The following is a 25,306-nucleotide window of genomic DNA, read 5'->3' on the forward strand; positions in this document are numbered from 1 at the left end:
GAGGATGAGGGCGACTGTGTCTCCATTGTCCAGTAGAGTTCGAATGTCGTCTGTTGCTGCGATGAGGGCGGTCTCAGTGCTGTGTTTGGCTCGGAAGCCAGATTGTGAGGGGTCGAGTGATTTGTTGGCTTCGAGGAAGGCGGCGAGCTGGTTGTTGACAGCTTTCTCGATGACTTTGGCCAGGAATGGAAGAAGCGAGATGGGGCGGTAGTTTTTGAGTTCGGTGGGGTCTGCTGTTGGTTTTTTCAGAAGGGCGGTGAGTTCAGCGTGTTTCCAGTCTTCTGGGAAGGTAGCGGAGTTGAAGGAGCAGTTGATGACGTCTCGGAGGTGCGGAGCTATGATGGAGTCTGCTTTGTTGAAGATGTGGTGAGGGCATGGGTCTGTGGGGGATCCAGAGTGGATGGAATTCATCAGGCGGATGGTGTCCTCAGTGGAGATTGGGTTCCAGGCGTTAAGGGTGTTAACGAGGGGGAAGATGGTCAGCTGATGTAGGGTGGGTTGGCTTCCGGGTTGGTTGTCAAAGCTGTTGTGGATGTCAGCAATCTTGTTGTGGAAAAAAGAGGCTAGGGAGTCGCAGAGGGTTTGAGAGGGGGTGATGTCGTTGGAGTTGGCCGAGGGGTTGGAAAATTCCTTGACGATGTTGAAAAGTTCCTTGCTGTTGTGGGCGTTATTGTCAAGTCGATCCTTGAATGCTGTTTTCTTGGCTATTCGGATCAGTTGGTGGTGAGTACGGATGGCGCTTTTGAAGGCGTCCTTGGTGTTGGTGGATGGGTCTTTTTTCCAGGCCTTTTCAAGGGAGCGGCACAGTTTCTTGGAATTCTTGAGGTCATCGTTGAACCATGAGGCCTTCTTGATGCCAAGTTTGTGTTGACGTTTTTTCAGTGGTGCTAAGGTGTCGGCGGTGTTGGATAGCCAGAGGGTGAGGTTGGAGGCGGCTTCGTTGGCGTTAGAAGAGAGGGCTGGGGAGGTTTGAAGGAGCGATGTGGAGATCTGCTCCGTGGTGATTTTGTTCCAGTTTCTTTGTAGAGTTGGTTGGAGGTGGATGATGCGTTTCGGCTTGTTGTAGGTGAAGTGAACGCAGCTGTGGTCAGTCCAGGGGAGATCCGTAGTGTGGCTGAAGGAGACATGGTTGCTGGAGGTGAAGATGGGGTCGAGTGTGTGACCTGCGATGTGGGTGGGGGAAGTGACCAGTTGTTTAAGTCCGAGGTTGGCGAGGTTGTCCAAGAGGGTGGCGGTGTTGCGGTCGTTGATCTTTTCAAGGTGGAAGTTGAGGTCTCCCAGAAGGATGTAGTCTTTGGAGGGGAGCGCGTGTGGGGTGATGAAGTCCGTGATGTCTTCACTGAATTTTGCGCGGGGTCCTGGTGGTCTGTAGAGGAGAGTGCCTCGGAGTGTGGTTTTGGGGTCGATGTGGATCTGGAAGTGAAGGTGTTCGGAGTTAGCGAGGTTGGCGTCAGAGCTGGTTGAGATGCGGATTGATTTCTTATGGACGATAGCGATTCCTCCTCCTGTATGGTCTGTGCGGTCCTTGCGTGTGATCTTATAGTCATCAGGGATAGCGATGGCGATGTCAGGGGCGGAGGAAGCGTTCATCCATGTTTCCGTTAAGAAGGCGACGTCAGGAGAGATGGTGTCTAGTAGGTTCCAAAGGTCAATGGCGTGCCTGTGGACCGAGCGGGTGTTGAGAAGGATGCATTCTAGGTGGTTGGGGTCGGTAATCTGTGTTGTGGTCGCAGCGGAGATGTTGTCGGTGCCGCTAAATTTGCAGGAGAGGCAGGAGAACGGTCCATGGGTGCGTCCAGGAGCGGCTTGGACGCAGTTGGGGGCGCGACCGGGGTTAAGGGCTAGGAGGGTGGCGGCATCGTAGGTAACGCGGGGGGGCTGGGCAGCGCGAGGGGCAGGGGGACTGGCGCTGGGCGCGGTCCAGGCGCGGACGGGCGTAGACGGGCTTACCTTTGGCGCACCTTCGGCGCAGATTGGGCGCGATCGCTGCGCGTTATCGCTGCGCGAGAATGCATATGTCATATATGGAGGAGGCGGGGCGGGCTGTGGGGGCCAGGCTCTGAGGCACCAACAACAACAAGCGTAATATGGCGTCAGCGTAGGGAAAAACGAAACTGGAGGTAGGCTGGGGCTCAGGAAATTGACTAGGCTAGTTGCACAATCGCGCTCCTCGCATCAGGGTTCCAGATCAAAGCGCTGTGACTACAATGCCCCCAGAGCGTTGCAATGCCCAGATCTAGAAGCACCGTGTAAATAGTCTCCCAGGATGTCTCCCTCTGTCCTGTCTCCCTCTGTCTGTCTCCCTCTGTCTGTCTCCCTCCGTCTCTTTCTCTCCCTCCTCCCTCCTCCCTCTGTCTCCCTCTGTCTCCCTCTGTCTCCCTCCTCCCTCTGTCTCCCTCTGTCTCCCTCTGTCTCCCTCTGTCTCCCTCTGTCTCCCTCCTCCCTCTGTCTCCCTCCTCCCTCTGTCGCCCTCCTCCCTCTGTCGCCCTCCTCCCTCTGTCGCCCTCCTCCCTCTGTCGCCCTCCTCCCTCTGGCTGTCTCCTCCCTCTGGCTGTCTCCCTCTCTCGCCCTCTTGCTCGCTCTCTCTTTCTCATTCTCTCTCTCTCTGTCTCACGCTCTGTAGCCCTCCCTCTCTGTCTCCCTCTCCCTCTCTCTCTCCCTCTCCCTGTCTCCCTCTCTCTCTCTGTCTCACTCGGACCCTGCCTCCCTCCCTCTGCCTCCCTCCCTCTGCCTCCCCCCCTCTGCCTCCCCCCCCCTCTGCCTCTGTCTACCCCGGACTCTGTCTGTCTACCCCGGACTCTGTCTGTCTACCCCGGACTCTGTCTGTCTACCCCGGACTCTGTCTGTCTACCCCGGACTCTGTCTGTCTACCCCGGACTGTCTGTCTGTCTACCCCGGACTGTCTGTCTGTCTACCCCGGACTGTCTGTCTGTCTACCCCGGACTGTCTGTCTGTCTACCCCGGACTGTCTGTCTGTCTACCCCGGACTGTCTGTCTGTCTACCCCGGACTGTCTGTCTACCCCGGACTGTCTGTCTACCCCGGACTGTCTGTCTACCCCGGACTGTCTGTCTGTCTGTCTGTCTACCCCGGACTGTCTGTCTGTCTGTCTGTCTACCCCGGACTGTCTGTCTGTCTGTCTGTCTACCCCGGACTGTCTGTCTGTCTACCCCGGACTGTCTGTCTGTCTACCCCGGACTGTCTGTCTGTCTACCCCGGACTCTGTCTGTCTGTCTACCCCGGACTCTGTCTGTCTGTCTACCCCGGACTGTCTGTCTGTCTGTCTACCCCGGACTGTCTGTCTGTCTGTCTACCCCGGACTGTCTGTCTGTCTGTCTACCCCGGACTGTCTGTCTACCCCGGACTGTCTGTCTACCCCGGACTGTCTGTCTACCCCGGACTGTCTGTCTACCCCGGACTGTCTGTCTACCCCGGACTGTCTGTCTACCCCGGACTGTCTGTCTACCCCGGACTGTCTGTCTACCCCGGACTGTCTGTCTACCCCGGACTGTCTGTCTACCCCGGACTGTCTGTCTACCCCGGACTGTCTGTCTACCCCGGACTGTCTGTCTGTCTGTCTACCCCGGACTGTCTGTCTGTCTGTCTACCCCGGACTGTCTGTCTGTCTGTCTACCCCGGACTGTCTGTCTGTCTGTCTACCCCGGACTGTCTGTCTGTCTGTCTACCCCGGACTGTCTGTCTGTCTGTCTACCCCGGACTGTCTGTCTGTCTGTCTACCCCGGACTGTCTGTCTGTCTATCTGTCTACCCCGGACTGTCTGTCTGTCTGTCTACCCCGGACTGTCTGTCTGTCTACCCCGGACTGTCTGTCTGTCTACCCCGGACTGTCTGTCTGTCTGTCTACCCCGGACTGTCTGTCTGTCTGTCTACCCCGGACTGTCTGTCTGTCTGTCTACCCCGGACTGTCTGTCTGTCTGTCTACCCCGGACTGTCTGTCTGTCTGTCTACCCCGGACTGTCTGTCTGTCTGTCTACCCCGGACTGTCTGTCTGTCTGTCTACCCCGGACTGTCTGTCTGTCTGTCTACCCCGGACTGTCTGTCTGTCTGTCTACCCCGGACTGTCTGTCTGTCTGTCTACCCCGGACTGTCTGTCTGTCTGTCTACCCCGGACTGTCTGTCTGTCTGTCTACCCCGGACTGTCTGTCTGTCTACCCCGGACTGTCTGTCTGTCTGTCTACCCCGGACTGTCTGTCTGTCTGTCTACCCCGGACTGTCTGTCTGTCTGTCTGTCTACCCAGGACTGTCTCTGCCGTCACCCTCCCTCTGTCTGCCGTCACCCTCCCTCTGTCTGCCGTCACCCTCCCTCTGTCTTCCTCCCTCCAGCTTCCCCGGCACACACATAGCTGCACCCGAGTACTTCGTAGGTCTTTAAAAGACTATTTACTTGTTAATGGGGCTTAGTGGTGAATCGCCCGGCCCCCATAGACCAGAATGTCTCGGAGTCTGCGCTGCTGCAGCTGACTCTGAGACACTCTTTCAAAGGAATGCCTCTTAATTAGCAGCAGTTATGTGCTAAGTGCCCTTAATACCGATGTTATCCCGCGACACACCCACCATTTGCAGGCGACACAGTACTGTGTCGGGACACACAGTTTGGAAAGCTCTGCCTTACAGCAACCCCTCCACACATACCACCCAGGCAGCGTCCAATGTCTACAGAACACCTTATTCTGCTCAAACAAGAAGTTATGTCACTTCTACAAAAGGACGCAATACAAATAGTTCCTTTACAAGAACAAGGAACAGGGGTTTACTCGCTGTATTTTCTAATTCCCAAGAAGGACGGGACACTACGACCAATTCTCGACCTCAGGCCCCTCAATCATTACATACTATCAGATAATTTTCATATGATCACTTTACAACAAGTGCCCACACTGCTGCAACAAGGCGATTTCCTTACAACACTAGACCTAAAGGATGCCTACTTCCACATTCCTATACATCCTGCTCACAGTAAGTATCTAAGGTTTGTACTGGAAGGACAACATTATCAGTTCAAAGTCCTTCCATTTGGAGTGACAACGGCACTACGAGTATTCACAAAGTACCTAGCATCTGAAAGAAACACGTTAGTATTAGATTCCTTACTTTAGAATATCCCCAGGCGTCAGTCTGGATCCGGAAACTTTTGCGTAGCAGTACCCCTGCGCGTCGGTAGGCGTCGTCTGCAGGCGTCCCCTGCGGCTCCGCGTCCGTCGTTGGCGTCGTGCGCCGTGATGACGTCGCTGGAGTATATAGACGCCGCCTCCGCGCGCTGACGTCAGTTCTTCTTTTTTCCACGCCAGTTAGCGCAGATCCGAAGAGCAGTACTCCGGTCTTTTGACCAAGTTTTTTGATCTTTTTTGATCTCTGAATCTTCTACGGTGCCAGTAGGATGCCCGGTTTTAAGAACTGTGACGACTGTGACCGGATGATGTCGGTCACGGATCATCACCGACTCTGCCTCCGGTGCCTGGGCCCCGACCACGACGTGGACGCCTGCATCGATTGCCGGGCCTTGACGAATAAAGCTAGGCGGGAGCGGTCCCGCAAGCTGCTCGAGCTCCGGGTGTCGGCCCCGCGTCGAGAGCGGTCCCGGTCCGGCCGGAGGTCAAGAGAGTGATCGAGGGAGCGGTCGCGGAGCCGTCACAGGCGCTCCGGGAGTCGTTACCATTCTTCTGGTTCCTCATGTAGGAAGCACAAAAAGTCAGGGCGTCGTCATCGTACCCCCGACTCCCCCCGACGCTCGCACGAGGCGGCCGGGGGTTCGGGTGGCCCCACCCCCGCGGCTCCGCGTGAGTCGCCGACGCGGCCTGCTCCATACCCTGCGGTCCCTGGGCAAGGCGCGTCGCCCGAGGAGATAGAGGCGTTCCTCGTGGCCATGAGGGCTCTTTCTCCTCCGGCGGGTTCCGCAGCGCCTTCGAGCCCTGTGAACCCGTCCGGGGGCCCTAGCGGCTCAGGTGACCCTGCCTCGACGCCGTCGGGTGCTTCGGCCCCGGCGCCGCAGGGGCCCTCTGGGTCGACGCCGGCTGGTCAACCGGCCTCTCCGGTGCCGATTCCATCGGGGCAACCCCTGGCGCCGCCCCCGCGCGGCGCCGGCTCCGGGCGGCGCCGTCCCCATTCCCTCTCCGAATCCGGACGCCGGGCTCGCCGCCGATGGGGCCTGTGAACCCCGAGGAGCCGGTCTACATTGTTGACTCAGAGTATGGTGAGGATGTAGAATACGGAGAGGGGTAGGAGGGGGTCTGAGGACCCTCTGACACGCGAGTGTCAGTACGACATGGACTGGACAGGTGACTTGGGTGACGCCAGTGGTCTGGATGACTCCCCCCAACCCTGGCTTTGTCTCGCCTCCTACCGTGGCTACGGAGCAGGGGGCTGCCTATTCAGTGGTGTTGATGAGGGCTGCCAAGGCCGTACACCTTGAGCTCCCCGTCGCGGCCGTGAGGACTAACATCCTCACTGAGGTACTCCAACCGCAGTCATGCCCACAGGAGCCACTGCTGCCGTTTAACGAGGCCTTTAACGGACGTTCTTTTGGGCACGTGGTCCAGGCCCGCTTCAGGTTCGCCTGTTGATAGGAACGTGGCCAAACGCCACCGTCCGTGTGCGGACGACCTCAAGTTTCTGTACACCCACCCCACCCCTGAGAGTCTGGTGATCCAGGCCTCCACCTCCCAGACCGCATTCCCGTCGGCCCCGCCCGACAGGGAATCAAAGAGGTACGACCAGTATGGCAAAGAGGTCTTCTCGTCCCTGAGTCTGGGACTGCGGTCTTGCAACACCGCGTGCCTCTTGAGCCGTTACACCCACTCTCTGTGGGATACGGTCGCGGACCTGCTGCCTGAATGCCCTCCGGAGGTACGGGCTAAGCTCGGCAAGGCTATGATTGAAGGCCGAGACGCAGCAAGATATTCCATCAGGTGTGGTCTTGATACGACCGACTCGCTGGGCAGAGCAATGTCCACGACGGTGGCGATTCGTCGCCACGCCTGGCTGAGATCCGCCAACTTCTCGGCTGATGTCCAGAATGCATTGATGGACATGCCGTTTGATGGCAGTCTCCTGTTTGGCGACAAAGCAGACCACGCGCTGCAGCACTTCAAGGACTCCAGGGTCGCGGCCAAGTCCTTAGGTCTCTCGACCCAGCGCCAGCAAACGGGTTCGTTTCGCTTCTTTCGTGGCCAAGGAAGGGGCGGTCCCACACGTGCTGCCAGCCACGCGCCGCAACAGACTTATCAACGCGGTGGCGGCCGTGGAAACCGCCGTGGTGGCGGTCGGGGACAGCGCGAGGTCAGGCCACACCTCCCCCCGCAGCATCTGCCACTAAATCCTCCTAGTCCGAGCTTTCAGGCCCATGTGACACCGGTGGGAGGCAGGGTTCGCCATCACCTCTCCCACTGGCGCACAATAACATCGGACAGGTGGGTGCTGCAGCTCGTCCGAAGGGGCTACTCCCTCCCCTTCGAGACAACTTCTCCAGCCATGCCACCGCAGAACCACTGTGTGTCGGGGGACCACTTGGCACTTCTGATGGAGGAAGTTACGGCCCTCTTGGCCAAGGGGGCCCTCGAGCGCGTTCCTGGGCCAGAAGTAGGACGTGGTTGCTATTCCCACTACTTTCTGGTACCCAAGAAGGACAAAGGGGGCCTACGTCCTATCTTGGATCTAAGGAACATCAACGGCTTCCTCCGGAAGGAGAAGTTCAAGATGTTGACTTTAGCTCAGGTCTTGGCTGCTCTCGACCCGCAAGACTGGATGGTAGCGTTGGACTTGCAGGATGCGTATTTTCACATCCCTGTCCTGCCGGCCCACCGGCGTTACCTGCGGTTCACGGTAGGCCTGGAGCATTTTCAATTTATCGTGCTCCCCTTCGGCCTTACGAGCGCCCCACAGGTGTTCACCAAGGTGATGGCGGTGGTCGCAGCTCATCAGCGCAGATTGGGGGTCTCAGACTTCCCCTATCTAGACGACTGGTTGTTGAAGGCGGGCTCGCCCCAGACAGTCGTCCACCACCTTCAGATGACGTCAGACCTCCTGCACGCGCTAGGGTTCTCCATCAACGTGCCGAAATCACACCTGTGTCCCTCTCAGAAGCTCCTTTTCATTGGAGCGGTTCTGGACTCGGCGCAGTTTCGGGTCTATCCTCCGGAACGGCTGGTCCAGGATATACAGGCTTTGATTCCCATCGTTCAGCCGTTATACCGGGTTTCGGTCAGATTGACGCTGCGGCTGCTGGGGCTGATGGCTTCCTGCATCCTTCTGGTGCATCACGCCCGGTGGCGGATGCGGTCTCTGCAGTGGGACCTGAAGTTTCAGTGGGCCCAGCATCAGGGCAATCTGTCCGACCATGTCTTGATCTCGGAGGGCACTGCAAGACAACTGCAGTGGTGGCTTACGGACCGCGATTGGGTCAGAGGCAGATCCCTCTCCCTTCCCCAACCGGAGCACGTTGTTGTGACGGACGCGTCCCTCCAGGGCTGGGGAGGCCACCTGGGAGAGGCGGAGAACAGAGGCATCTGGTCTCCGGCGGAGTCCCGGCTCCATATAAACTTGTTGTAGCTCAGGGCGATTCATTTGGCACTGAAAGCATTCCTCCCCTTTGTCAACGGGAGTGTAGTGCAGGTGTTCACGGACAACACCACCGCCATGTGGTACTGCAACAAACAGGGCGGGGTGGGGTCGCGGACCCTCTGCCAGGAGGCTCTGCGCCTCTGGCAATGGCTGGAACGTCAGGGCGTGACTCTGACGGTTCAACACCTGGCAGGTTCTCTGAACGCCAGGGCGGACGAACTCCGCCGTCGGTGCTCGATGGATCACGAATGGCGTCTGAACTCGGACGTGGCGCAAGGCCTCTTTCGGCAATGGGGAGAGCCTTGGTTAGATCTATTCGCCACAGAAGAGAATGCGCAATGTCATCAGTTCTGCGAGTTGGAGTTTCCAAGACGGCACTCGCACAGCGACGCCTTTCAGCGCGAGTGGAGTTGCGGTCTGTTATACGCCTTTCCGCCTATACCACTTCTGCCCAGAGTGCTGAAGAAGATCAGGCGCGACCGGGCCCAAGTCATCCTTCTGGCTCCGGACTGGGCTCGAAGGTACTGGTATCCCGAGCTACTCAGCATGTCAGTCGGTCCCCCGATCCGCCTGCCCCTTCAGGAGGACCTTCTGTCGCATCAGCAGGGGACGGTCCTCCACCCGAACCTGTCCAGCCTCCACCTCCATGCGTGGAGATTGAGCGGCGGCAGTTGAGGCCATTTGACTTGCCTCCTGAAGTCTGTGATGTGAATCTGGCAGCCAGGCGTTCCTCCACGAAATCGGTATACGCCTGTCGGTGGAACAAGTTTGTGGCATGGTGCACAGCAAAGGCTGTGGATCCTCTTTCTGCCCCTCTTTCTGAGGTTCTTCTCTTCCTTCTTTCTCTTGCCCAGCAGGGCTCGGCTCTGGGCACTATCAAGGGCTACCTTTCTGCCCTTTCGGCCTTTCTGAGGCTGCCTGATCAACCTTCTTTGTTCAAGTCCCCCATTGTAACAAGATTCTTGAAGGGCATCACACACATGTATCCACCTGTTCCGTTTGTGATGCCTCAGTGGGACTTGAACCTGGTTCTAACATTCTTGATGTGTGCTCCCTTTAAGCCCCTTCATTCCTGTCCTCTCCGTCTCCTCACTTTAAAGACGGCCTTCCTGGTTGCCATCACCTCTGCCAGGAGGGTGAGTGAGCTCCGGGCTCTTTCTGTCAAACCTCCTTTCATGTCCATTCATCCAGACAAGGTGGTTCGGAGAACTAGACCTTCTTTCCTGCCCAAAGTTGTCTCTGCTTTTCACATCGGGCAGTCCATCACCCTCCCTTCCTTCTTCCCGCTTCCGCATCCTTCAAAGGATGAAGAACGGCTCCATCGTCTGGACCCAAAACGCGCGCTTTCATTTTATATGGATCGCACACGCCAATTCCGGGTGGATGACCAACTGTTTGTTGGCTACGTGGGTGCGAAGAAGGGACGGGCGGTACATAAACGGACCATCTCTCGGTGTGTCGTTCTGTGCATCAAGGCATGCTACTCTTTGGCTCGGAAGGAGCCTCCTGTTGGGCTGAGGGCCCATTCCACTCGGGCCACGGCGGCTACTACTGCCCTGGGGCGGGGAATCCCCTTGCAGGACATATGCCAGGCGGCTACGTGGGCCTCGCTGCACACCTTTGCGAGGCATTACTGCCTGCACGGTCTTTGGCCGTTCTGTCCTCCAGGACTTTCTGGTGTAGGATTGTATTGGTTCGCAGACCCACCACCGGGGTTGGTATTGCTGGGGTATCTATTCTAAGGTAAGGAATCTAATACTAACGTGTTTCTTTCAGATGAACCATTTACTTACCTTCGGTAACGATATATCTGTAAGAAACATTAGTTAGTATTAGATTCCTTACCGACCCGCCCATCCTCCCCGTTCTGCGTACTGATACCTAGGGTTAAGGACATCCCTTTCAGGGCCCTAGTTTCAAATGGCACCAGTGTTGGTTCTCACATGGTTCTGCGTGGTCTGGCGCGGAAAAGCTGTGTGCAAAGAACTGACGTCAGCGCGCGGAGGCAACGTCTATATACTCCAGCGACGTCATCACGGCGCACGACGCCAACGACGGACGCGGAGCCGCAGGGGACGCCTGCAGACGACGCCTACCGACGCGCAGGGGTACTGCTACGCAAAAGTTTCCGGATCCAGACTGACGCCTGGGGATATTCTAAGGTAAGGAATCTAATACTAACTAACTAACTAATGTTTCATACAGATATATGGTTACCGAAGGTAAGTAACTTGTTCAATAGTAGCAGCACATCTCAGGAGACAACAAATACATGTCTTCCCTTATCTAGACAATTGGCTCATAAAAGCCAAGTCATTCAATCAGTATGTCCAACACACACATCAGACAATTGAAACATTGCACGACTTAGGGTTCACAATCAACTACACCAAGTCGCACCTGCAACCCTCTCATATACATCAGTATATAGGGGCTTCAACACGTCTACAGCTCTAGCGTATCCCAGTCCAGCAAGGATACAGAGCATTCAAGTATCCTCCTCCAGCTTTTCAACACCAACAATCTCTGCAAGCCAGAGTGCTCATGAGACTTATAGGCATGATGGCATCCTGCATCTTCATAGTACCATATGCAAGACTGCAAATGTGTCCATTACAAGAATATCTAGCACAACAGTGGAACCAGGCTGAAGGTCTACTAACAGACCTGGTGTTGGTAGACAGCCGCACACATCGATCTCTGCAGTGGTGGAACACCAAAAATTTGACAAGAGGGCGGCCTTTCCTTGAACCTGTTCCACAACTAGTGCTCACAGCAGATGCATCCCTCATAGGATGGGGAGCCCATCTCCTACAAAAATTGTTCCATATCAACCATCTAGAGCTGCTAGCAATATTCTTAGCACTCAAAACATCCCAAGTACAAGTACAGAACAAAGCTGTCTTAATCCCGACGGACAACATGACAGCCATGTATTATATACAAAAACAGGGGGAGACTCACTCTCCACAACTGTCCCAGCTCGCACAGAACATTTGGAAATGGGCCATTCCACAGAATATATATATATCTGCTAGCAGAGCACCTTCCAGGAGTTCACAATCAGATAGCAGATCTGTTGAGTCAGCAAACACAACAAGTTCACAAATCGGAACTACATCCGCAGGTTCTTCAACCTTTCTTTCACAAGTGGGGTCATCCAGACATAGATCTGTTCGCCACACACAAACGCAAAATGCCCAACCTTCGCTGCCAGGTTTCTACACCCGCTGTCCAAGGGCAATGCAATATGGATGAACTGGTCAGGCAGATTTGCGTACGCTTTTCCGCCACTGCCACTTATACCTTTAGTAGTACGCAAGCTCAGACAACAGTCTCTCAAACTAATCCTAGTAGCTCCCACATGGGCACGCCAACCGTCTTTCACCACAGTGCTAGAACTATCTCTAGTTCCATAACAAAAGTTACGACTGACTCCATCCCTGTTAACGCAGAACCATGGAGACATCCAGATCCAAATCAACTGAATCTGGCGATCTGGCTCCTGAAGTCTTAGTTTGGTTATCTTAACCTACCACCAGACTGTATGAACATCATTAAAGAGGCCAGGAGACCTACTACCAGAGTTAGTTATTCTGCTAAATGGAAGAGATTTGCCATTTATTGCAACAATAACCAAATTGATCCCCTGGATGCTTCCATCCAAAATATCATTTGCTACCTTTTACATTTACAAAGGTGTAACTTGGCATATTCATCCATACGCCTTCACCTTGCAGCAATTGCAGCATATTTACAAAACAGACATCTGCCTCTTTTCAGAGTACCTGCAATTGAAGCATTTATGGAAGGATTAAAAAGAATCATCCCACCCAGGTTGCCACCTTCTCCAGTATGGAACCTAAACGTTGTTCTTACAAGACTCATGGGACACCCTTTTGAGCCTTTACATAAATGTGAGCTGCAATTCCTCACGTGGAAAACAGCTTTCCTTATTGCTATTACCTCTCTTAGAAGAGTAAGTGAGATACAAGCATTCACAATACAAGAACCATTTTTACAACTACATCGTTACAAAGTGGTTTTAAGAACTAATCCAAAATTCCTTCCAAAGTCATAACTCCTTTTCATTTAAACCAATCTGTAGAGTTACCTGTGTTTTTCCAAAACCCAGACTCTGTAGCGGAAATGGCTTTACACACACTAGATGTTAAGAGATCTTCTCTACTATATAGATCAAAACAACTGTTTGTGTCTTTCTCTCCACCTCTTAACGGCAACCCTATCTCTAAAGGTGGTATTGCGAGGTGGATTGTAAAATGTATACAAATATGCTATCAAAAAGCAAAATGTACATTAACAGGTCCTCCTAGAGCGCACTCCACACGCAAACTAGGAGCCTCTATGGCTTTCTTAGGAAACATCCCCCTAGAGGACATATGCAAGGCAGCAACATGGTCTACAACACACACCTTCCCTAAACACTACTGTGTTGATGTGCAAGCCAAGCAGCAAGCTGCAGTAGGCCAAGCTGTCCTTAAAACTCTTTCAAACTACTGCAACAGATACAGGTGACCAAAGCTAGGGGAGACACTGCTGCACAATCGATGCTAAGTGTACAATCTGCAGCTCATATGCCTCGAACGGAAAATGCTACTTACCAGTATGCATCTGTTCTTGGCATGTAGAGCTACAGAGTTGTACACGCCCTCCCGCCTCCCCTTGACCTGTATTTGTTCCAGTTCTTATCTTACTTAGATGCACACGCATGGACATCTTTTTCTTTACTTCTACTCCATCATTTCCCATCATGGCGAAAAACAATCTAAGGATGGAGCCGATGCCCATGCGCACTATCGTCCAAGGGAGGAGTCGCCTATCTCGTGACTACAAAGACTTCTTCCAAGACGACAACAACACGCAATCATCCAAGCCCAACACCAGGTGGCGATCTAATGCTAAGTGTACAACTCTGCAGCTCTACATGCCAAGAACAGATGCATACTGGTAAGTAGCATTTTCCTTCCGCTTACTGATGCATCTAGCACACAAAGTAACTAAGGCTCGTGTTTTTCTCACAAGAGTTGGTTGAACAAGCCTCTCAGAAAGTTGAGGAAAAACAAGCTAAAAGCAAATTGTGGTATGACCAAAAGTGGAATGTTAAATCTCATAATTTTTCTGTGGGAGATGTTGTGAGAATTAAAAGACCTGGTCTTGTTTCAAAATGTTCTGATAAGTTTAGTAAGCCAATGAAACTAGTAAAGGTTTTTAGTAATAGTGTCATTACCCAGGATGGCAGATTGTGGAATGTTATTCGTGTTGCAAAATGTCCTATTGTGCAGCAAACTCCCATTCCCTGTTCTCCAGAAGCTGCTAGTAGTTCCATTGCCTCAAGAGTTAAGTCTTCCGATCGTTCTAAATTGCTTCCTGTTAAATTTGATGATTATGTTTCATAACCCCTTTCCTTTCTTTTTTCCTATTGAAGGGAGATGTGTTACATTTCATCTCATTGCATTTTCCTGTACCTTTAAATCCTGCATGTTATTCTTTAAGTGTTCTTAGAACACTACTGTGTTCTTGGCTTCAGGTCAGTTGCACTGTTCCTGTGGTCCAAGAGACTGCTTTTCATGTTGCTGTGCTGCTCATTAAATCAGCTAATATCTGAACCTGTTCCTGTGGATTATTTAACAGCTCGTCATTTCTATTGCCTCATAAAGGGTATTCATTTCAAACCATGTCAAGCCAGTCTGAAAAAGCTTGCAGATTAATGTACCAATTAAGATTCAGTCAATCTAAAGAAGTCATTACCTATCTCAGATATGCACCCATTCTTGGCAGCAGATCTCAATGTGAAAGTAGCGTTGGCAAAACCAACGCTGCAAACAAACTACAAAATCAAATTCTCCTTTGACAGATGCAAGTCTCTGACAGGGAGAACAGTGCTGAAATTGTTGCCAAATATTGCATCCTTCTCATCCCAAATGCTTGTTTAAACATTACTTAAGTGGTATCATGTGTAAACAGTCAGTGGTCTCACGTGAGAGGGGACTGGGAAGATGTTACAAACAAGCCAAGGAAGGAGCTCAAGTGGTGGAATCTAAACAATGCGTAAAACGGAATAACTTTCAAAGGTCTCTGCCTAAGCAGTCACAATATATGTTACAGACAGCTGCGGAAGTGCATCTAAAACTTGATTGTCAGTGTTATTGTCCTTAAAAGAAGTTAAGCAAAAGAATCACCTAGAACTAATGCAGTAACCCCTTTTCAGCACCAGATTTAGTGTCAAGTGATACAACTATTGGCAGTCAACAACACTACAATGATTACATGACCCATGACTTACCAGTTATCAGATCTACAGATTCAAAAAAGACATTGGCCAGTGGAAAGAGACTTCACTCTGGTTGCCGATCGGGTTTCAGGAGAACAAAATGTACAGACAGTAAGCAATTCTCACAAATGGGAATTTAATCAGTCCTTAATACTGTACAGGTTTCAAAGATGGAGAGAACCAAGTACAAATGTTTGTTACAAGAGAAAGGGAAAAAATGCTAGAAATGTGCTTCCTGCCACAAACTTCAACAGTACTAGGGACTGCACTGTCGATGAGCTGGTATGTGATCTTGGCGTATGCCTTTCCTCTGTTTCCACTAATCCTATTTGTTATCAACCAGGTTTAAAGATCCAACATTAGAAAGGTAGTTGAATCTCAATGGCCAAAACAGACATTGTTGTCACACTTAAAAACCCTGTCCAAGGAAATAGAGTAATATTGCCAAGCACTGTAAGGAAATGAGGTATATGGTATGGTTGTGTGAACTCCCCAAGTAATACACTACAACCCCTTTAGGACCTGTCAGGGTTTGTCTGTTAAACCCTTAGCTCAACCCTGGGTAGCTTTCTTCTGAGCAGTCCAGCTTTCACAAAGGAAAACATGAAAAGCACTTAAACAATTGAAGAAAGAAATGAGACCCTCATCTGCCAACAATTTATGAAAATAGATTCGATTTTAATTTCATTTTTGGCACCAAAATAAAAAAGATCCACTGGAAGGTTCTGGAAATACAGAATTTGCCAAGTATAGTAAATCAACACTTGTTACTTACCACAAACAAGGATTGGCAAATTCAATTAATTTGACACTTTAAGAATCGATGCGTTCTACTTAATTACCTTGTGCGACTAACTCCGGAAGAGAGCCAGCCAGGTACCAGCAAGGTCCACAGTTACCTCATCTAGAAAAGCAGTCTCCATTGCAGTTCCAGCATCAGTGGGTCTTGCCACTGACGTCTATTGAGTGGTCCTGATGCAGGGGATACAGTGTTTTGAAGATGCTCAGGGATGCTGAGAGATGCTGCACGGTTGACAGGAGTTTCCTGTGGCTACTCCTATGTCCACAGACTTGTTGAGGAAATCTTGCAAAGGAGATTTTAGCCATGAGGGTTGACGTCCCTTGGATTCCTTTCGAGCGTAGTAGAAGTCCAGTCATCCGATACAACTGCATAGCAGTTCTTTTCTTTTGGCATGAACGTACCTTCTGGGCGACCTATCTGCACTCTGATGACTCTCCCGGGTTCAGCAGACTCTGGGTCAACTTTTGAGCATCGGGTCATAGTGCCTTGGACTGGACGGCGGCGAGAAGCGACGCTTCAGGAATCTGGGCTTCCATCTTGTCCCTTGAGTTCACGATTAACGGTTCACTTAACATTTTTTTGTACAGCGGCCATTTGGTCATAAAAAGGCATACTTTTACCAAACACTATTCTGATAACAGTCTTGCAAGGAGGCTCAAGTGTGTCAGTATTACGACATTTGTTTGCCACTACTCACTCTTCTAATACTCCTCCACAGGGATGCTTTGTACAGCATATGAATCCAGGTGAAGTTCACACTGCGAAAGAAACTGATTACTACCAGTAACAATAATTTTTCAGTTTGATGCTGTTCTAGAGCGATTGTGACTCAGTCTGCGTTTAACACCCAAAGTAAACATTGAAAAGCAAGATATTACGGATGAGATACTAAATCATGGAATAATTCACCGCTTGTGAATCTAGAAGAGCATCAAAGTTTAAAACTATTTTGCAGGTAAGTAAACTATTTTTCTGTGCAGCATTTACTAATTGGGGCTCTGTAATCTTTTTATTTACCCATCAAATCTAAAGTGTATTTAAAGATAGCATGCCTACTCCCATTTGCGTACATGGCAACCAATTGAGTGATTTCAGCTCCTAATTTGGAAAATTGTGGTGATGAACACGACCCCATCTTTCCCCAAGTAATGGTTTTCCTTGTCATGCTGCTGTATGCCCGCTATTTAAGACTTCAAAAAGTATTACGGTGCTAGGGCCCAAATTATCATTGTATATTTAATTCTCCTCCTTAATAGAATGTTTACTTGAAAGCATGCTTGCCTAAAGTTTGATCAGTAAGGTCTTTGTCAGTCTCTTTTTTTAAATGAATTGACAATACTTGTGTACAGTGCACTTTATTCACATTTGTGCTTTTGTGTTTTCCATGGTAGACGGAGAGTAATCATGACACAGCGTTGACTCTTGCCTGTGCAGGTGGCCATGAGGAATTAGTGCAAACTCTTTTGGAACGAGGTGCAAATATAGAGCATCGAGATAAAAAAGGTGGGAGAATGCTGAATTGCTGAGCTTTTCCTTGCTCCTTTTAGTTAATTGGCATGTCAGTGAATTTTAAAACGGAATGTATACAGTATGCATATGCTACTTAAATGATTCATACTAGAAAAATCAGCAGAACAATTAGCTGGTTATTGTGATTTTTTTTTTTTTTTTTTGCTGACACACGTATGTTTATTAGCAGTACAGCAAATGAACTCCTGTTGGGTGACCGTGACATTTTGAAAACACAGGCAGAAACCAAATAAATAATGCGCTTGAACAAATCTACATGCACAAAAGGGCAAGTCTACAAGTAATAGGGGCAAGCTCCATGGGACGAGTCGACACACAAAAAGGAGGGACATATAACCCCCACTGACCACAGAGAAGCAAGCATTTTTGAAGGACACGCAAAGCAACAAATTAAAAGCGATGGGGGGGCCGTAAGCCCACAGAGTAGATACAGGATGTCTCAAAGAGACAGTTGTCCCAAACTTAGGTCCGGCACCACTTTCAATATGAATTCATCAATCAATCAACTCTTTATTTCGACAAAAATGTCATAAAAGCATACATCGTTAAGACAGTTAAAAGTGATAGATTTCAGTAACATGTAAGAAATAGAATTAAAACACATATCGTAGAAGAATGATAGAGCAGATACACCTAAATAAATTATATTTTGTTTCCCCTCCGGAATTTGGAATCCGGCATCAGTCCAGCTCTGCAAAAGTAGCTTAATTGAACAAGTTCATACATTATTCACCAAGGACCTTCTTATATTCCACATTGCTGATAAGAATTTAGATACAGCAAAGACCATTACAGGAGAGAGGTCCGTTTTTAGAATTCTATATACTTGGAAGCAGTGCCTAATCCCCAGATTTTTACATAGCGCAATAATCCACCTTCTTCTCGGTTTTGAGTAAGCGGGACAGAAGAACAAAACATGCACTTCATTTTCCAAGTCTGAGGTGCAACCTGGACAGTTCTTAGGGGAAGAAGGATACCAATTACACGTAAAGGTTCTGATGGGTAATGAGCCATGCCGCCATTGGAGGTACAGCTTCCTTGCAACAATAGGGCTAACATCGTCTAAGACATGTTCAAATTGGTAAAAATCCTGAGTCATTAAAAACATACCAATAAGTATGCCGGAATGGGAGTTTGACATGAGGCGGGCCAATTTACTTTCACGATACATATTAACCAACTGGTTACGCGAAATTCCACTGCACTCATGCTCCGGATCGGACCACATTGATGCAAGGCCTAGATTCTCCAGTCCCTCTCTCACATACTTAAGCCAGGAAAATGTGCCCACATTCGCGAACCTCAATAAATCGGCTAACTCCTGCCTGTAATTCTTGAGCTCCGGAGTAACCCAGAGTCTCCGCCAAAAGGTTAATGTCTTAAGGCCCTACTCATCATCGATAGGTCTAAGGCCCAAATCAAGCCTTAAGGGCATTATTGGTGTACTCAGGGGCAGCGCAGCCAGATATCTCAAAAACTTATTCTCCGCAACCGAGATCGCAGAGCAGCCCTTATGTCCCCAAAGTTCACCACCATAGGTTGCTGCCCCCCGTGCCCGAAGTTTATATATTTTCAGAGGTGGGCCAAATGGCTTGACCGGGGATTTGGTCAGGAGTTTGAGAATACCCCCCGCTATCTGAGTCCGCTTTAGTTGCGATTTTAATTGATGCTGGCCCCAGGTCATGGATTCATTCAGCGTAAGCCCCCAGATAGACAAAGGTATGAACCCTTTCTAAGCGGACTCCGGCTATCAAGGGGTTTGGGCGTGTTGCTACTGGGGGGGGGGGGGTAAAAATCATAAATTTCGTTTTTGAGGTGTTTATTTCCAACCCCCGATCCCCACAAAAGGATACGAACCCATCCAAAACTCGCTGGATGCCCATAGGTGTCTTTGAGAGCAATAAGGTATCGTCGGCGAACATAATCGCAGAGATCCGACGTCCAGCGAGTTTTGAAGCATCACTATCTACTACCGCATCCAGGTGTGAGATTACGCCATTGATATAGAGGCAAAACAGGGTGGGTGCCAAAACGCACCCCTGCCTTACCCCCCTGCCAACGGGGAATCTGCCTGACAGAGCACCGTCTTTCCCACACCTCACCTGCGCGAAGTTCTCGGTATGGAGTCGGATTATCATATTTAATAGCAGGGGCGATATGCCCTGGTCCCTGAGCACAGTCCACAGTTTCCCGCGTGGCACAAGATTAAAGGCCGCGCGGAGATCCACAAGAGCTGTTTAAAGTGAGCCACCCTCTTATCTTCACTGTCTTCCAATAGAGCAGGGTTAATCGAAAGATCTGATCCGTGGTGGAGACATTCTCTGTAAACCCTGCCTGCAATGGACTAAAGATGGAATGCTCCTTAATCCATACCAACAAGCGATCAAGAATCCGCCTTGAAAAAAATTTTGGGGTACATCAATAAGGCTGATTGGCCTGTAGTTGGCTGGGAGCAGAGGTGAGCCCTTCTTGAAGATAGGGACTATCTCTGCTCCAAGCCAAGTACTAGGGACCGCCATGCGCCACAAATTGCATTGTAGACAACCATTAAATATGGGGCCCAAACCCTGGGTTCATGCTTCAGGAGCTCACCCGGCAATTTGTCTAATCCTGGTGCTTTGCTAGAAGGGAGGTTAAGAATAGCAGCACAGACCTCACCCTCGGTGAACTCGGGGTCGTTAATTTACGTGATGGAACTGGAGGCTGCTCCCTCCGTGTCCAGGTCACAGGGCTGGGGCTCCCCCTGCTACAAGGTAAGGAAGTGTTCTTCCCACACCTCCGCCGCAATATTAGTCACTATAGCCGAAACCGGTTCAGCCGACCCGGTATTCACAAATTTGCCAGAACGTCCGGGGATCTCTTGTTTTAAGAGCCGTTGTTAAATTGGCCCAGTTCTCATTGCCCCACTTTATCTTGGCATGATGGATTTGGTACTATATGCTGCCCTCCTTTCTTTTATTAGTGCCCTATTGTCTTTTTGTTGCAAAGCCTGAAGGAGGTCTGCTTTCGCCTTCCTACAGGCCGAGTTAAACCAGGTAGGTTTGGAGCCCACTCTTCTCCTCATTAGCCCAGGTGGATTTAGAATTTCATCTAGGCTATTAATTAGAACCTTATAGAGATATCCAAGTTGTGTATACACTACAGGGGAGCGGTGTTTTATACTCAAGGCGCCAGGAGCTTCCAGCGCCGGTATTACCCGGGCATATAACTCGGCTACTAACTCAGGTCGAGTTACCACTTTGTCCCATCTAATCCTACGCCTGTTGGTAGAGAGGAGGGCCCGGTCATCTGGGGAGACCCTAATTTATAACCATCCCCGGGATTACCCGGGGAAAGAAAATCTAGGATCAACGCATTATGATCGCTTTCCCCCCTAGTTACCACACTAAAATCAACGACCCTATACCAAGCACAGCACTCGACAAATATATAGTCCAAGCGTGCCTCTTGGCCAGGTTTATTAAAGGTACATTTTGACGGAATGTCCGATTTTACACGGCCATTGCACGCCCTGATTGAGTGGTTTAAGGTCAGGGCCATGATTTGGACCGCCAACGGAGCCCAGGACCTAGGTGGGGGACCAACCACCTGGGGCATTTTCCAGTGGTCGTCCTCCGCCTGGTTTGCTCCATCCATCAAGTCTACTAGAGAGTTAGTCACCCCCTACCACATAAGTAACCCCTTTGGGGATCCCACTTAGAAAGGTGCATGCTCATTGATGGTTCTAGACTCAGGTGTAATACTCACTGGTCTAGAGTAGATGTTAACCAGGGCGAGTCTAGAAGCATTTGGCCACTCCAGCAATACACATTGGACATCCTTTACTGTGGTCTCCAAGACCTTAGCACTACAACCCAAGTGTGTACCCACCCAGATTGTTAGCCCCCCCGATGGTCTCCCCCCACCTACCTTGCGGGAACTGAGAAGAAAGCAAAACCGAGCCGAAAATGTTCCTCCCTAGCCCAGGTTTCTTGGAAGCGGCATACGTCATTTTCGTCTATAAAAGTGCCCCAGTAAGGCAGGCCAGTTTGTTACAAAGGCCTGCCACGTTCCAGGACAACATTTTCAGGGGTTTGTTGTCAGTAATTGGGTTTAAAATTGGCGAGAAAGATTCTCGATCACAGGAAGAAGTATTCGCCATGTGTGTGCTAGTTACCCCCATACCTATCGTATCAGTTATAAGCTCACACGAGGCACCCATCCCTGTCCCTGTAACTTCATCCATCACGCATCCCTCTTCCCGAGCTCTTTGTTGGGCCCGGTCACTCATCCCCCCATCTCTAACGGTAGTTCTGCCTACACCATCAGGATGGACAAACAGAAGTTCAAAGTGGAAAACCCTACTCCCTTCTGAGGTACCTCTCTGTAGGCAAAAAGCAAGCATGATAAGAGGACATCCATTCTCCTTTTGAGTTTTTTAGGGAACCCCATAATCATGCCCTTCAATGTTTTGCTGAACCTTTAAACAAGATCATTGGTTTGTTGGTTATAGGGTGTAGTAAACTTGCACTGCACTCCACACTCTTTCCACATATATTTTAGGTATGCAGTCATGAAGTTTGACCCCCTGTCTGAAACCACCTCCTTAGGAAACCCTGCCCTGGTGAATAACACCAATGAGGGCCTTGGCTACTGCAGGAGCTTCAGTAGTCCTAAGGGGAATTGCTTCAGGATACCTGGTGGCATGATCCACTACCACCAGTATGAAATAATTCCTCATGCTGTGGGAGGTTCTAGTGGACCCACTATGTCCACACCGACCCTTACAAAGGGAACCCCGACTACTGGTAGTTGAATTAAGGGGACCTTTGTGTGTCTACCTGTTTTGACGGCCGCAGCTGCATCCAGGGACTAACAGCCCAGCGGATCTTTCGAAAAGGACTCCCAGGTGGTGAAAACCTACTAAAAGCCTAGGTCGTCGAAGCACGCCCCCAAAAAGGAGCACTCTATACGCCGAAGGAAAAGGACCCGAAGGCTTCTTCGACGTCGAAGAGATTGTCCGAAACACAACGCCGAACAGGCCGCCAAGATGGAAAGGATTAAGAGAATGCTCAAGGCCTAAATGAATAACATCCTGCAAAGGAAAAGAGAATTCGACGAGCGGATGAAGAGATTCACCATCCTGTCGAAGCCGGCAATGAATATCGTCTAAGTCAAGGACGAGGAGGAGTTTGATGCCGAAGAGCCGCCGAAAACTCCCGAGCCCCAGGAACACCAAGAGGAAGAGGGCCTATACTATTTCGAGGAAGGCAAAGAAGACCAGCGCACAAGTGTGGACTCTGCATCCTCGGTGGCACAGGACCTGGATTGGCAGGACCTCAACGCCGAATACCCTGAAGAGGCCGTGGAGATGTACCCATTGAAGCCTTCGCCGCCAGATGACATTGGGATCTACAACATGATCATCAGGAACGCGGCAACAGCTTATGGAGTGAAACTGGAGGAAGAAAAAGCAAAAGCCTGCTTCCTCCTAGAGTCCCTGCTCCCCACTCAAACCAGGAGTCCATTCCTCCCCATGCTACCAAGTGTCCTGGACCAGGGAAGAGAGGCTTTCAAAGAACCAGCAAGCTGCAGGGCTGTCACACCCAGGACAGAGAAAAAATACAAACACTCCTCTAAGGAACCTCCCTACATCCAGGGATCCGTCACAGCTGACTCCATCATTGCAGCAACAACCAGAAAAAGGGCCAACGTTCCCACAAACTCAGGCCCACCACCTGACAAGGAGAGTAAAAGGATAGACCTCACAGAAAGGAAGATAGGAATGCAGCAGTACAGTGGCACATTGCCAACTCTAATGCCCTACTCAAAAGGCATACGTACCAGCATTGGGACGAGGTCGGACAACTGCTCAAACACCTCCCTGAGCAATACCAAAAGGGCAACACACCTGGTGGAGAAAGGCAAGAATATAGCCAACTCATGCCTAAAATCAGCCCTGGATGCGGCAGACACGTCCAGCAGGCTCATGATGATTGGGGTCACAGAGAGAAGGCATGCCTGGCTGAGGATATCCTGCTTCAAGCCGGAAGTACAGAATAACATCCTGAACACCCCCTTCACTGGTGAAACCCTGTTCGGAGCACCAGTGGATGAGAAACTCTCCCAACTCAAAAAGAAAAATGAAACTGCAAGGTCCATGGGGGCCTTGCAATTCAGAGGAATGAGAGGGACACCGACACAAAGGCCAAATAGAAAAGGGGGAAACCAGCCGGGAACGTCACATCAGACATCCCAGCAGGGCTACCAGGGCGACAACCAAGTACAGCAGGGCCAGCAAAAACAAACCTGGCAATACCAGCCTCTGGGCCAGTCCCTTCGTGGGAGGGCAAAATGGACGAGGGCAAACAAGAAGGGGAGGGCCAGCAACCCATTTCAAAGTGAATCTGCATCACCAACCGTGCCCACCCACACGACACCTCTAGGGGAGGGGCACAGCAATGTCAGCAAAAAAGGGTCATACGGACAAAAGGTCAACGAACATGTACCACCAGTAGGAGGCAAACTAAAACACTTCTTCCAGGAATGGAAGAAAATAACAGTCAAATGGATACTGAATATCATACAGTTTGGATACTGAACATCATACAGTTCGGATACTGCATAGAATTGGAAAAGAAACCACCAAACAGGAAACCGAAAAGAAAAACGCACTCAGAAAAAGAACTAGCACTACTCACAGAGGAAGCCCAAGAACTCCTCCACAAAGAAGCCATAGAAACAGTACCATTCAAAGAAAGAAACAAGGGAGTGTACTTTAAGTACTTCCTCGTACCAAAGGTGGACGAAACACTTAAGACCCATCCTGGACCTACGGGTCCTAAACCAATACATAAGAAAACAAAATTTCAAGATGACGTCTCTTCAAGAAGTCATTCCTCAAATAAGGGACGGAGACTTTATGTCCACCATAGGCCTAAAGGACGCCTACCTACACATTCCCATGAACAGACAGCACAAACATCTACTGAGATTTGCTATCAACAAGGCACACTACCAGTTCACCGCCCTGGCCTTTGGACTAAAATCCGCACCAAGCGTCTTCACCAAGTGCCTCGCTGCCGTGGCAGCGCACCTGAGGGAAGGGATCCATTCCTACAATCAATGCAAGGAACATGCACAACGGGTCACAAAAACACTAACTGAACTGGGATTCTCAATACAATGGAACCAGAGCAAGTGAAGATCTTCCTAGGCGCACAGATCAACACCATACAGAGCAAAGTGTTCCCCAGCGACAAGAGAACACTTGCCCTGCTGAAGGAGACACGTCAGTACCAGAAGGGGCGAGCTCAGTGAGGACAGCGAGCAAGATCATGGGGATGATGGCGTCCTGCATACACCTAGTCCCTAATATACGGCTACACATGAGACCATTCCAGGAAGTGCTGCAACAACAATGGTCAAAAGCTACAGGGAGTTGGGAAGATCTAATGGTTGTAATGCACGCAGTGCAAGAGGAGATAGCGTGGTCCAACAAGGAGAACATAACAGAGGGGAGGCCTTTGAATCCGCAAAACCCAACAGTGACCATCACTACAGACTCATCCCAGAAGGGATGGGGAGCACACATGAACCAACTCAAGGTGCGGGCCTGTGAACTCAACAGATGCGATCAGGTACATCAACTACCTGGAACTAAAGACCGTGTTCCTCGCCCTAAAAGTCTTACAGAAACAACTGTATGGGCAAAGAGTTTATACAGACCGACAACACCACAACGATGTTCTACATCAACAAACGGGAAGGAACACAATGAGTCACTCTACCCAAACTAGCGCAGGACATATGGAGATGGGCCTTCATACTCAAAATAGACCTCCTAGTTATACACCTACCAGGGAAGGACAGCGTGGAGGCAGACCGGCTCAGCAGACCGACATCTGCATCCCATGAGTGGGGGCTCAATGCACAAGAAACACAAAGGCTAAGTGGGGGACTCCGACAATAGACCTATTTCCAACACACCAGAATGCAAAATGCCAATACTACGCATCCAGGCAACCAGGGGAACAATCACAAGGGAATGCCCTATGGATAAGCTGGTCAAACATTTGCCTCCGCTTTTCCCCCGATACCACTGATGCACAGGGTACTCAGCAAATGC

General features: G+C 50.4%; 1 protein-coding gene across 19 annotated transcripts in view; it reads left to right on the forward strand.

Moving 5' to 3' along the window:
* The window catches only part of LOC147727467 (ankyrin repeat domain-containing protein 17-like), a 1,323,072-nt gene that overhangs the window by 674,316 nt on the left and 623,450 nt on the right, over positions 1-25,306 (forward strand). For all 19 annotated transcript variants that reach the window (XM_086961534.1, XM_086961542.1, XM_086961537.1 and 16 more), the window contains one exon: positions 17,061-17,172. In XM_086961534.1, coding sequence (XP_086817660.1) covers positions 17,061-17,172 — 112 coding nt within the window. The remainder of the gene's footprint in view (positions 1-17,060; positions 17,173-25,306) is intronic.

The sequence above is a fragment of the Lissotriton vulgaris genome, chromosome 3_1 (assembly GCF_964263255.1).
Source record: "Lissotriton vulgaris chromosome 3_1, aLisVul1.2, whole genome shotgun sequence".
In the NCBI taxonomy this organism is placed as follows: domain Eukaryota; kingdom Metazoa; phylum Chordata; class Amphibia; order Caudata; family Salamandridae; genus Lissotriton; species Lissotriton vulgaris.